This window comes from Triturus cristatus, chromosome 2_2, assembly GCF_964204655.1.
Source record: "Triturus cristatus chromosome 2_2, aTriCri1.1, whole genome shotgun sequence".
In the NCBI taxonomy this organism is placed as follows: Eukaryota; Metazoa; Chordata; class Amphibia; order Caudata; family Salamandridae; genus Triturus; species Triturus cristatus.
The window spans coordinates 258,926,039-258,940,027 of NC_140582.1; the positions used below are offsets into that span (position 1 = coordinate 258,926,039).

The 13,989-nt window shown below is 41.1% G+C and overlaps 1 protein-coding gene across 1 annotated transcript in view; it reads left to right on the forward strand.

The window, feature by feature from the left end:
* ABCA1 (ATP binding cassette subfamily A member 1) overlaps window positions 1-13,989 on the forward strand; it is a 185,655-nt gene that overhangs the window by 146,842 nt on the left and 24,824 nt on the right. Inside the window, exons 30-40 of the mRNA XM_085641305.1 lie at window positions 2,280-2,378; window positions 4,715-4,904; window positions 5,746-5,840; window positions 7,036-7,068; window positions 7,939-8,044; window positions 8,452-8,526; window positions 9,115-9,284; window positions 10,632-10,809; window positions 11,747-11,862; window positions 11,964-12,108; window positions 13,475-13,598. Coding sequence (XP_085497431.1) covers window positions 2,280-2,378; window positions 4,715-4,904; window positions 5,746-5,840; window positions 7,036-7,068; window positions 7,939-8,044; window positions 8,452-8,526; window positions 9,115-9,284; window positions 10,632-10,809; window positions 11,747-11,862; window positions 11,964-12,108; window positions 13,475-13,598 — 1,331 coding nt within the window. The remainder of the gene's footprint in view (window positions 1-2,279; window positions 2,379-4,714; window positions 4,905-5,745; window positions 5,841-7,035; window positions 7,069-7,938; window positions 8,045-8,451; window positions 8,527-9,114; window positions 9,285-10,631; window positions 10,810-11,746; window positions 11,863-11,963; window positions 12,109-13,474; window positions 13,599-13,989) is intronic.

Genomic DNA, 13,989 nt, shown 5'->3' on the forward strand with positions numbered 1-13,989 from the left:
GATGCATCCATACAGCACATCATATGCTATCTGCTCCATCTTCACAGGTGTAACCTTGCATATTCATCCATACGCCTACACCTAGCAGCGATCGCTGCTTATCTACAAAACAGACAGCATTTATCACTCTTCAGAGTGCCCGCTATTAAAGCCTTCATGGAAGGCCTTAAACGAGTAATTCCTCCCAGGGCACCACCTTCCCCTGTATGGAATCTAAATTTAGTTCTTACACGACTAATGGGTCCGCCCTTCGAACCAATGCACAAATGTGAGCTACAGTTTCTCACCTGGAAAACAGCTTTCCTTGTAGCTATCACTTCCCTTAGAAGGGTTGGTGAAATACAAGCGTTCACCATACAGGAACCCTACATACAAATGCATCACAGCAAGGTCATACTTCGCACAAATCCGAAGTTTCTGCCCAAAGTCATTTCCCCCTTCCACCTCAATCAATCAGTGGAATTACCTGTCTTCTTTTCGCAACCCCAATCTGTTGCAGAAAAGGCCCTACACAAACTTGATGTGAAAAGGGCGTTGCTATACTACATACAAAGAACGCAACCCTTCAGGAAGACTAAACAATTGTTCGTTTCCTTCTCTCCACCACATAAAGGCAACCCCATTTCTAAATCAGGGATAGCTAGGTGGATTGTAAAATGCATACAAATTTGCTATCAAAAGGCAAAGAGAACATTATCTGTTCCTCCGAAAGCCCACTCTACAAGAAAGTTAGGGGCTTCTATGGCTTTTCTAGGGAATATACCCTTAGATGACATCTGCAAAGCAGCCACATGGTCTACACCGCACACCTTCACAAAACACTATTGTGTAGATGTGCATTCCAAGCAGCAAGCTAGGGTGGGCCAGGCTGTACTAAAGACACTTTTTCAAACAGCTGCAACGGATACCGGTGGTCGCCGCTAAGGTTGGGTACTGCTATATAATCTATGCTAAGTGTACAATCTGCAGCTCATATGCCTCGAACGGAATATGCTACTTACCAGTATGCATCTGTTCTTGGCATGTAGAGCTGCAGAGTTGTACACGCCCACCCGCCTCCCCGGCTACCTGTATCCGTTCCAGTACATCTTATTTAGATACAACACATGGGTTTCTCACTGTTATTACTACGCTCCATCATTTCCCTGTTGGCGAAAAACAATCTGAGGATGGAGCCGAAGCCCATGCGCAGTACGGACCGAAGGAGGAGTCACCAAACTCGTGACTTCCAAAGACTGTCCAAGAAGAAAAACAAACTGCAAACATCCGGGCCCAACACCAGATGGCGATCTATGCTAAGTGTACAACTCTGCAGCTCTACATGCCAAGAACAGATGCATACTGGTAAGTAGCATATTCCTAACCTCGTCTTCAGAGTAGACTAGACAGCTCAAACCCCCTAGGTAAATGTATTACTTAAGGACATTGCCACATTTTGTGGTTTGGTATGCAAACTTGTGTGGCACACAAAGGTAATTTTGAATACTGAATTTTTGGCTATTTGCTGAAATGTATTTAAAGGCCATTTAGACACCATAGTTGGGGTCCCTGAATTTGGTGCACTATAGGAGACAGCCTGGACCCATGGTTGCCTCTTACTGCTTTGGAGCCACACGCTTACCTTATATTTAAGATCCGTAAGAACATCATGTCCTTTTGCTGATTGTGTGCTACGCCTCACTCAGAATGCTCCTCTTCATATAAAGGCAAACGGGGAGGCGGACCAGTGTTAGGAAACATTAATTTGACACATTGGGTACTGCATCATTTGTTTAAATTTTTTTGCTAAACATTGATAGGAGATTGTGCAGTTAATACAACTTTCAAATATCAAATAATTCAAAGTTTGGACATTTTATTAGCACTCATTTGGGTTATGCTGCATCCATGATTTACCAGTATGGCCATACATTATCTTCTAGTGTTGTGTACTGTGGAAGATAAAGGGGGACTTTGGACGTAAGGATTCTATTGTTTTTGTATCCTTTTAGTATAATTCTGTGGCATAAGTTTAGTGTTTGCAATCCAGTGATAGCTTAACTAAAAAGTTTGCTGTCGTTGGATGTAATTTTTTTTGCTCTTTCTCTTTTATGGCCCTGGAGGCCAAAATCTGTCTGTCTGTTGGCTGTAATTGGCTTCTTCAGTTTTTTCCTGAGAGTTGGACACCTTCTGTCATTTTGATGCAAATACGTCCTAGGTTTGACAGACAGCTTGAGGGTGCACACACCTGGCACACACATCCATGTCCTGACCTGGTCTCTGTTTTGTAATCCCTTCAGCAACGATGCCCCAGATGATGCCAGTACGCAAAGGCTCCTGAGCGCCCTGATGGGTAAACCTGGCTTCGGCACACCCTGCATGAAAGGCTACTCTGTTCCGTAAGTGCCACATTCAACATATCAGCTACTATTTACAAATGTTTTATTTTTTTATTTTTGTTGAGGTATTTTTTCAAATCAAAGACTTAATTTAGGCCTGGTATGTAAATCCAGAGAAGCCAAAACAAAGCTACCAAATAGGGCGCATCCCTCAGCATGAGGCTAAATGTGACCACGATATTTGAGGCCAAAATGACAGCTTCACTTGTTCATCCTACACATGTACCTGATGAGAGGAAGGTGATTTCCAAATGGTAGCCGTAAAAAGTACAGTTGCTGGCTGGTTTAAAACATGTTGTTGATGACTAATGTAAGGAGTTTGTGGTTCTTACTCTAGGCATTTGTTGGCACCTTTCACAGCTAGTCACTAGGAGCAAAATGGCTTCGTACATGTCTTTTTAAAGAAAAAGGCCCAATAGTGTTCACACTATGAATGACAAAAGAGAAAAACTGATTGCTTTCTGGCGTCTCTTCTTTGACATGTGCAGTCTAACAATTTTTGGGCAAACATAGGCGGTATGGCCTGCTTCAGCTGTGCCCTGATTGCAAGGGGCCACTGTTGTGGAGCTGTTTTCAAGGTAAAGGACATACATTGGCAGCACCACTGGCTTCAAAGTATTAGCGGGGGAGGGGAATGTCTGTCTCAGTGAGACCAGGGCAGCTTAAAAGTCACCTTGGCAAAATTACCAGCTGTAAAGAATGCTGTGATGCAGAATACAGCTTTCAGGATGAAATTTGCTATCACAATAAAATCACAACTTATTTAACTGAACAAAAATCATTACCAAACAATACCATTTTGTGTGTGATGATGGACGAGAGCCCTATTGGACATCTCTTGCCGATTGTGCACATTGTTAAGATCCACCTTCTCAGCTGCAAATCTCCTGACATTAAGGCAGCATCTTACACTATTTTCATAATTTAAAAATATTGAATTTATAGACGGTAGCAATGAATCCCTCCCGAAGCTGTTGTCGCTTCTCTCCAGCCCTGCACTGACCGGCTTTCAGAGCAGCCGGGAATTCTTTTATCACGTAGCAGCTTTGGGAAACAAACTTTGTTTGCGATTGTTGGTAACAACATTTTATTGAATAACCAAAATTGGAATCGGCTATTCATGATACAAGTTTCTTGTGGAAGTCATATAAAAAATATATTATAATTGTTGGGCAACAGTGGATCACAGGTATGTTTTTAACCGAGGGTTTCTAGGTGACATAAAATAGACAATGAAAATGAATCTTGAGTTGTGTGTGATGTCACTCAGAACCCCGAGGTGAAAAACATCCCTGTTTCTCAATATTAACAACCTATAATTTAATGTTACATACGGCCATCCCAAATCATCCTGCTTTCAAGTACTATGCAGGCACAGAGAAGCAATGGTGGAGCCATGCATAACATGGACTCTTCTCCATGTCGTGAAAAAAAAAAACCTGGCCTCCTGCCACCCTACCCACCACATGTTTGCCTTCCTCCCACCTCCGCTCTTAGTGTGTGCCCTGCTTTTCAGCGCTACCTGTAAGAGCCCTGCCAGTGCACCCTGGAATTCCTTTATGCAGTAGCGACAGTGGGGGACAGCTTTTGTTAGCCGCTGTTGCTACGTCATAGCAGTGAATTGCCGGATTTAGAATCTCACATTCACGCCAGTGGGGCTCGGTGAGAGCCAAGCACAACAGGACAATTCCTATTTGCAACAATGCAGATCCTAAATAAAGCAGTGAGTGCTTTATATGGCCTTTGTATGGCTTTCTTGTCATGCTAACCTTCTGTTTTCTTTTGATCAAACCTTTAACACCACCTAAACAAGGGTCTTAGTTTTACTCACCTTTTCTACGGTTCATTGCCAGAATAACTAGGGTGAATATGTCATTGATTCAGTGCTCATTCACATATCATATACATCTTTGAATATGCAGTGCTGCAGTTTTAAGACTAATAAGCACTACTCCAGTTTTACATAAAATTTTCAAATTTCTGCTGTACAAGTCTTCTGTACCTTGTTTACATTACCTTCAAATCATGGTCTTTTGCCCATTATACTCCTACCGTCTGATTTATTAGTTTAGTTATACCTTGGTTATTTCTTAAAATGTTTCTGTGTGGTAGTTAAGTAATACTTACGGAATACCGATTGAAACATTTTCTCTTGTCCTCTACAAACAAAACATTTCTTGAGTGTCTGTCACAGTTTCCACAGTGCTCCGAAGTCTTGCAAAACCTAACATGTGTCCTTACAAATGGATTAGTGGTGAACTTAAAGGAGTGAACGTAGGACACATTAGCTGTAATGGCAGTCGCAATACATTGACTTGATTCCTTCCTTCTTACAGTGGCAATCCGTGTTCATACGGTGAAGACGAGTGGACAGAAGCACCTATCCCGGATGACCTACTGGACATCTTCCTGAATGGAAACTGGACCATGGAGAATCCTTCACCCTCCTGCGAGTGCAGCAACGAGAAGATCAAGAAGATGCTCCCAGTCTGCCCCGCGGGTGCTGGTGGGCTGCCACCTCCCCAGGTACAGAGGTTCTATGCCCAAATTCAGATCTTTCTCCATATACCCAACCTTGGGCTGCGACAGACATTTAGCAATGAGATGGTATTATTGTGAGCTGCAGGCATTAAGATTGCTGTTTGTGAATTTTATTTAAAGGGACATACACCCTATGCAGTGTTTGCTTGATTGTGCTATCACACTCACCACAGGAACAAAATGCTGCAAAACTTCACCTTTAAGTGGAAAATAATTTTTAGCATGTTATTCATGATTCTCTGCATTCCAGCATCATTAAACTCCACCGTACTATGATCTGGCACTTAAAATGTCTACATTTCCCCCAAGGTCCAATTGTTTTCATAAAAGTGCATTATTTTGGTGAACGCCCTAAACTATTCCATTTAGGATGGATTACAGTGACATCACAATGGAAGCTCTCGAGGAAATCTTCATGTGCAGCTCTAGCACTTACTGAATTCTGCCTTGTGTGTTAAAACTACGGCGCAGCTTTGCAGTATTTTATTGCTGCAGTGTGCGTCTCTAGTTCACAATGAAGCATTTAGGCAGAAGCGGCTTACCCTGTATATCACTTTACAGTCTAGTATGTCTTGCATAGATAAGCAATGTTTAAGCTTCAGCCTATTGCCTTTTGGACTAAGATATCAATTCCAGGGTGTAGGCACTCTATTAAGAAAAAATCCACACGGTATTTCTTTGAAGATGACTTTACATTTTAGTCAGGTTGCATGTATAGTACTGAAGGCAGCAAAGAGTGTATCTGTGTACATACACTTTCCATACTTGGTTGTTCATGGCTCATATTATCACTGACACCATATTTCTTTTCTTAAAATGACAACAGAGAAAGCAGCATACCTCAGACATCCTGCAGAACCTGACGGGGAGAAACATATCGGACTATCTTGTAAAGACCTACGCGCAGATCATCGGGAAGAGGTTTGTCAAGTGTGTAATTTGAGCTGATGGTTGCAGGCAGTGTGCAGGTACTCATTTATGGGGACTGGGATTACTTTTCATCATAAGACTTTGACTAAGAGCTACAGAGAGCAGGTCATCAAAGGGAAGGTGTTGCAATAGTAATTCACACTATTCCTTAGTCTAGAGCGCCCTCCAGTGCAAGTCGGTGTAACGACTTGCGTTGTCACGACCGCGATGTAACCATACCGCGTTGTAATGGTTGCGCGGTAAAGGATGTTTCCCCTGTGAAATGTACTGTACTTGATTGAAGATGTCTATGTCCTATTATCTTTCAGGCATTTGTTGCAACATGATAAATAAAGTTGTTAAAAGCGAGACACATAGACTAGAAGTGTAGGGTGATGGGTGAAAAGGGCATGAGGTTGAATCAAGAATAGGAAACATGATATCAGCAACCCTCGCTTTTGGCAGTGCCAGTGGCGGGTTCTTCAGATACAATTTTGGGCCCCTGCACTTATTTTTGATTTTAACAAATTTAGCCCTGTGTTTGTCTAACACAGACTTTCAAAACAAGCTTGTAAGTTTAAATAGAGGCATCCTGGTAAACAGTTGATCAGCCAAGAGGCCATGATGGAAAACCTTCAGATACATTTTTCTCTGCAGAAGGAAAGCATTTTTTTCTGTGTTGTGAAGGAGGGGACTATTAGGTAAAATCTAGTGCTTGGAAATTTTAGTTGGTGTTTCAGAAACACTGTTTAACAGACCTATGAAAACATAAAAGTAGAATTGTTGTACAAGAGGAAATGTGGGTTCCTGTGCTGATGGAAGCCACATACACACAGTGGTGTAACAAAACTTGAGGGGGTCTCCCTGCAAAGTACATGCAATCCAGAGCTCTCAGGCCAGGGACCTGCCAGTGCCGGAGGCAGCCCCTGGAGCTCGGGGGTCCCCCCACACTACGGGTGCTGCGGGGGCTTTTGTTACGCTACTGCATACACATTTCCTAGTTGGTTTGGTCTATGCTTCAAACGTCAGATCTTGGTTTAATGTTTAGGACCGCATCATATGATCCAGTCCTTGATTCTTCACCAGCTCTTAGCCAAGCATAACCTGCATGTGTATTGTGTGCGAAGTTGTAATGTTGAACATGACATCTGCAAGATTAATCATAAGGTTTAACGTTCATTATTTTGCTGTCCTCTCTTCTTTGCAGTTTGAAAAATAAGATCTGGGTGAATGAGTTTAGGTAAGTACTGGTATTTATTTGTGTTGTTATAATTTTGTCAATAGCATTTTACAGCAGTAAATCACTGTGCAAAATGAAGCAGGGTAAATGATATTTATTTATTATCTATATGTAACATTACTCCTAAGCTAGGGTGTCAGTGCACCATAAAGTTAACAAACAAAGAGGGAAAACTCTGCGTTACATAGAAAATTCAGAAGTACCAACAAGAAACTCAGTAACTCAAAGCACATGCTACTTACTAGAAACAAGAAACAAGGAGAAATAGAGGGCGTACATATAGGATAGTATATAAAATGGAAGAGGATCTAAGGTAAAAGAAATAATAATCGCCATTCATGAGATGCTGAGGTGGGAAAGGAGAGGATTAGAGAGGGTTGGGTGGGAACTTATTATTAGAGTCTTCATGTTTGTACGAAATGGTGGTAGGGATGTGATGGTACAAGAAAGGGAAAAAGAAAGAAAAGGTCTGCATGAGAGACCCATAGTTCACGGGTTTGCCATGCTCATACCAGGGCTGGACTGGCCGTAGCGGGCATCGGCCATTTGCCCGAGAGGCTGGAAGGGTGGAGGTTGGTTTTGGAGCAGTGGGGGGCGGTTTTGTAGTCATACTGCAATATCGGCCGATTTTGTTAAGCAGCAGTGCTTCACGCTTGCCCCCACCGCCCTGAGTGTGGGGTCCAATCCGACAAAATTGCCAGGGCTGCTTTGGATTCCCAGTCCGGCCCTGGGTCATACACAGAGTGGAGGGTATTACTGCTACTGAATGATTTCAGTTAAGTTCATGGATGTTTGGAAGAAAAGAGCCAAGCTCTCACAAGGAAGATCTCCGCAGCATTTGACATATGTGAATCTTTCTCTTATACTTAGGTACGGTGGATTCTCGTTAGGTGCCAGCAGCGATCAGGCACTGCCTTCTGGTGATGGAGTCAATGAGTCTATTAATCGAATGAAAAAACTTTTCGAGTTTGCTCAGGTAACTCAGCTTAGAAAGAATCAGAGATATGCATTCTATATTCTTCAGACCTTTTCACCATAATTAAAAAACACAAAATTAATTGTGCATAAAAAGTAAAGTATCATGCAAGTGTGCACTTAAAAAAGATCTACAAATTATTTTCCTGTAGGTCCTTTTCCTATAAAATGTTCCACAAACTTCTCTGCTGAAATGTATCTTCCTTTCACATGGTTGCCTACACTTGTTATACCTTTCTGAGCCAGAGTGCTGTTTATGTTACGGAATATTCCAGCTTGTTTTCAATTGAATGTGTAGTAAAGTGGCAGCATGTCGAAGGCATGCAAGAAATTGAGCTGTGAGAAGATGGATGCCTTTCTGGGTGGAGTAGGTTGTATTTATACTAAGGCTGAGTATTCTGTTTACAGGGAGGGGCTGCAGATCGGTTTCTTGACAGCCTAGCATCCTTCATGAAATCCCTAGACACGAAAGATAATGTCAAGGTAAGTGGCACCCTATCTGCATCTGACCACACAGTTCCCTGTCAATGCCTGGTTTCCAACTCCTTGAGGAATTGATAATGGCACTTATAAAACACCATGAAGAAAAGATCAGATTTGATTCCTCTCCCATAAGTTTGCAATGTAAATACTGTTCATAGTAATGTAATGTATGATAACACAGGGGATTGGGGGGCAGATCGATTCCTATAAGAGGTTTCGGACTAGACATCTTTCACTGAAAACATTTTAAGTAGCTCTGTGGGATAATTCTAGAATTAGTATTAATGGCCCCAACCTACTTTAATGCGCTTAAAGAGCTTAAAGACATACTTGGATAATATTTAATCTCATTGCCTAGAATTAAATATTTGTGCTTAGATTCTGCTATTTAGTGACCAATCGGCAGCAGATTATAGACCCTGAACTTGTAGAGATAATATGTTGTTATTTAATTAAGCTCTGCATCACATAAGACTGGATTTAAAAGTGTCTCATTCTGTGGCGATATCGCTGAGCTTTCTTGCCTTGGATGCATTTTCAGAACTTTGCTGGTAGTGAAGTAACGCTGGTTTGATTTATCTCATACAGGTGTGGTTCAATAACAAGGGCTGGCATGCTATTGGCTCATTCTTAAATGTGATAAACAACGCCATTTTGCGAGCCAATGTCCGTGAGGGAGAAGACCCCAGCACATACGGAATCACAGCCTTCAACCACCCTCTGAACCTCACCAAAGAGCAGCTCTCCCAAGTGGCACTGTACGTTTCAAATCAGAGGAAGAAAATAGTTCATGCATCTTATAATTTCCATGAATAGATAAACATATGAAAAGACATGTTTTAAAACAATTAATCCATGCCACAAATGTGTTTTGTTGTTAATTTCTTAAATACATATTGTTTAATCATCTCTTTGTGCTGCAGAATATCCAGAAGGTGTAGATAAGGCTTAATGGGCCAACATAAGTGGTTGTGTGTTTTTAATAACACTTATTACTGTTAAATGATACTTTGTTTAGTTTCTTTTAGTGTAATTGTTTTTCCAGAGTAGAGTAGGGTAGCTCTTTTGCTGTATCTGTAAGTATGTATTTTTTATTTTACAGAGTCTGTGTTTGCTTTTTTCATAAAGTATCATTATTAACTTTTGTGTTGACACTTACACAATGGCATCCTCAGAGTGATGCCACATTTCACTGTTAGGGTACTCCTTCATCACGTCACATCACATTGGGATCTGCCCTTACCATGCACTGCTGTAGAACTTGCCATAGGACCACAAATAAACACAAGCTGGTCTAGAAAGAATGCCATTAAATTGTCCTAAAAAACATCATAGAAAATGAAAACTGTACAATTAAAATGCCTAGAACAATGTGTGAAGTCCTTAAAAATGTTAACTGAGATTCACACAACTCTCTTAAAACTGTAACTACCTAGAAATCTATATTTTTATCAAAATTAACATATACGTAATGGTTGACATAGCAATCTTGTCATCTCAAATGTGGCTTCTTCGTTCCTTCCAGCTTCAAAGCCTCTGGACCCTGAAATTGTTTCTTTTTTAAACTCTTTATTAATTTTAACACTAATAGTTAGAAAACAGCCACCCACCTGGATCCAGAATTCTTGACTGTTTCCTAAAAGACATCAGTCGCCTCTGCATTCTTAAACTAGTTGTGCTACGCACCAAGCTTGCTTAGGACTGGCATTTAAGATACAGGTCTCTTGAAAGGCCATGGCACATCATTTAATATGTAAATCCTTAAGAGGTAGTCTGGGTCAGTAAATTAGGTACTGCTCTCACCTTAAACAGAAAACATGTCATACATTTAAACATACTCATAGATTACCTTCAAATTCAGTTGGTCATTCAAAATTTCCAAAATAAATTTACATGAAAAGGATTTGAATAGAGATAATTTACTTATTCATTAGTTGTATTGAGTTGTTTAGATAGTGTAGTCTCGACCATCATCAAGAAACAAAATTCAAAGTATGCATAGGAGGCTGAAGAAAGCATTGTCACCAAAAGAAAAGTTTTGCACACATAACAATATATGTAAAGTCTGATTTAAACTGCTGCTTGTTTCTCTTCATGTGCTGCAGGATGACCACTTCCGTGGACGTGCTTGTGTCTATCTGCGTGATCTTCGCCATGTCATGTGTCCCAGCCAGCTTTGTGGTCTTCTTGATCCAGGAGCGCGTCAACAAGGCGAAGCACATGCAGGTCATCAGTGGGGTGAAGCCTGTGATCTACTGGTTGTCCAACTTTGTGTGGGACATGGTAAGGGGTTGCGAGGTTGAGAAATATTTCAGTCAAACTGTTAAACGAGAGGCTAAATTAAACAGCTGGATTCAGGAATAGGTTTCTAGGACACTTATTGAGGAGGGATCTCAGTAGGATATGAATTTCAAAACAACATTCTTCATGTCTCCATTTCACCTTTTATGGTTGCCGCCGAGGAAATGTTAACACATCTGTAGCTTCTTCTTTGCCCACAATCACACAACTCTCTGACTATGAACATTAAGCCTGACCTCTTCCATTCAAAGGTTCCTTATACAATCATTTATTGACTGGGGCATTACAGTGTTCCTCAGCATCAGACTTGGTGGCAAAACCAGCTTTGTAAGGTTTGTTATTGTAAATTGGATATTTGTTCTTGTGTATTTAAGGATCCAATGATTAGTAATAATTTTTAGAACTATGTTTTAAAATTGTATATATTGGGGCAACGTATTTGGTTGTATGATGAATTAGTTGATGATACTGCATGATTGGCTGGCTGACTTGGAGATGACCGGGTAGGCATATAACTGTTTTAGACTATTCAAGTTTTTGCCATGGACCTGCCCTTAGCAGCTATCACAGGAGAGGAACTCAAAGTAGAAAATGTTCTGTGACGAGATCATGTATATTAAATTTGGATTGATAGTTTAAAAAAAAAATTTGTTGCACCAAGACACTTTATCCTTGCCTTGGCTGCTTCATAATCATTTACACAATTTTTTGATTGTATTTTCTGTGTACAGTCAATGCACTTTACAAGTTGTTTTCTAAAAAATGTATGTATGCTTCGATCTTATTTCGATATGCTATTTTAATAGTATGTGATTTTAATTGTCATGGATTGTTATGAAACTTTTATGGATGTTTAGTTCATCCAAATAAAGATTTTCTGTTGTTTCTGCATTCTTATGACCTTTTTTTGTAATTTCAGTGCAACTACATAGTTCCTGCCACGTTGGTCATAATCATTTTCATCTGCTTCCAGCAAGATTCGTATGTGTCCTCATCTAATCTACCGGCTCTGGCTCTGCTTCTCCTTCTCTACGGGTAAGGCAAGGCATGCCAGTGAAGGGTGGAGTTTGACTTTAAAGCCTGAAATCCTAAAGTAGAATATTTTTAATACTTTGCAACATCCTTTTGTCCTGCAGATGGTCTATAACGCCTCTCATGTACCCAGCATCCTTTGTGTTTAAGATCCCCAGCACTGCCTACGTGGTTCTGACGAGTGTCAATCTCTTCATTGGGATCAACGGCAGCGTGTCCACTTTCGTCCTCGAGCTCTTTACGAACAATGTAAGTGTGCAGGCTTGCGTTACTTGCCATCACCAAACCAAAACAATATATTGGCAAATTAGTTTCTTAGAGGTGTGCTAGTTTCATGTAGAGAGTGATAATTGAGGCCTGTGGTAGGGCAGTTATTTTTCTGAGCAGATCTGCCCTCAGTAAAGAAACCTCTGAGTGTCTCCTTGCCACATACCTTGATGATTTTTCTTTTTGTGCAATTGTTTTTTGTTTTTATGTTACTAAGGGGCCGATTACGATACCGTAAGGAAACTGTCCGGAACAAATCGGATTCGGTCTAGTTTCCTAGTGAATCATGTCCTGCTAGTCCGGACAACCGATTACGATGCTTCCCAACATCGTTCGGTCAGACTCGCATTGATTCTAATGGGAGCTTGTGTTCTGACCGAGAACAAAGGCTTCCATTGGAAAAAGGGAAGGTTGGGGAAAACCTTGCATCCTGTGGTGGGCACCCCATGGTGCCTGCCACATTGTGCATAGTTGGGAAGAGGGGTCCTTTGGGCACCCCCACGGGCCACATTCGGTCACCTCTGGGTGAAGGGGACTGCTCGTACAGTTTCAGGACATAGTAATTGGTCATTGTGAAAACTGTACAATTCGGTAGGAAATGAGGGTTCTGAATCAGATTCAGCAATACCGAATCCCATCCAGAGTCCTTCCTAATGACACCGTAATTAGCCCCTAAGTTGTGAAACAATGCTGGCTGGTCTTTGTAATTGAATTCATGAGATGTTTTTGTGGCTACTTGAAAGGAGAATTTATAATTGTTTTAAAAAGATATACAGTAGGTAGGGAAGGACTTATTTTTCGTTTTTCTTGACCAAAATACATTTTGTCACATTGAACGAGGATTGTCATTTTTGAAATACCCAGGGTTGTTACAGCACGTCTGTTAGGTATAGGTACACACCTAGTACAGAAAGGGTAAGAATCTGACAAAGATGACGGGGGTGGCTTGGAAATTAACTTGGAAGCTATATTTCGGTGACCTTAGGCAAGTCAACATGGGCTGAATTATGTACATTGTGCCCCTGCAGAGTAATTGCGTCATGATTTGTGCTGGGTTTTGTCCCGGTGCATGTTGGTACCATAGAAGAGGCATTTGTATTCTTCGTGCTGGTGCACCAAATATGACAACATTCCAGATCATCCTTTATTCCTTCTTTAAATGCAGTGCTAAGGTTTGCCACTTACAACCTGCTTCTGTGAAAATCCTTTCTGATTACTTGTTTGATCAAGTTAGTGGACGCCTGCTGCACGTGCCCTCGAAGGCTTGAAGAAATATATAGCGTGATGAGGAAATAGAGTTTAGGAAAATGGGCACTAACTTGAGGCCTTTCTCCACTCTTGTTCACAGAAACTGAGCAACATTAATGAAATCCTGAAGTCGGTGCTCCTAATCTTCCCCCACTTCTGCCTTGGAAGGGGACTGATTGACATGGTGAAAAATCAAGCAATGGCAGATGCACTGGAACGCTTCGGTGAGTGATGTCCCATGAACATGCATGTGTAACACATAAAACAGCACTTGTTATGGAGGTGCACATTTGCTATAGAATAGTGCCAGCTCCTTAAATATCTCCCAAGAGCTTCAAGTCTCAGCTTTGACTCCCTTGTGGCTGCATGGGAATGGAATCAGTCAGGGACACACAAGCCTTATTCGTCCCTGCTAGAAACTATTACATCAAAACTCAAACTGTATATCCAGTATAGATATAAAAACGTATCTTATTCTTTTATCTCCCAACATTAAACCGTCAGCAACCCCACCCACTGGCTACTCGCAAAGATAAAGATTACATATACTTCATTCCCTCTCCTTCCAGTAATGTGTGGAAGACAGACCACTAGGTTTACTTGCTGTATGGGTTC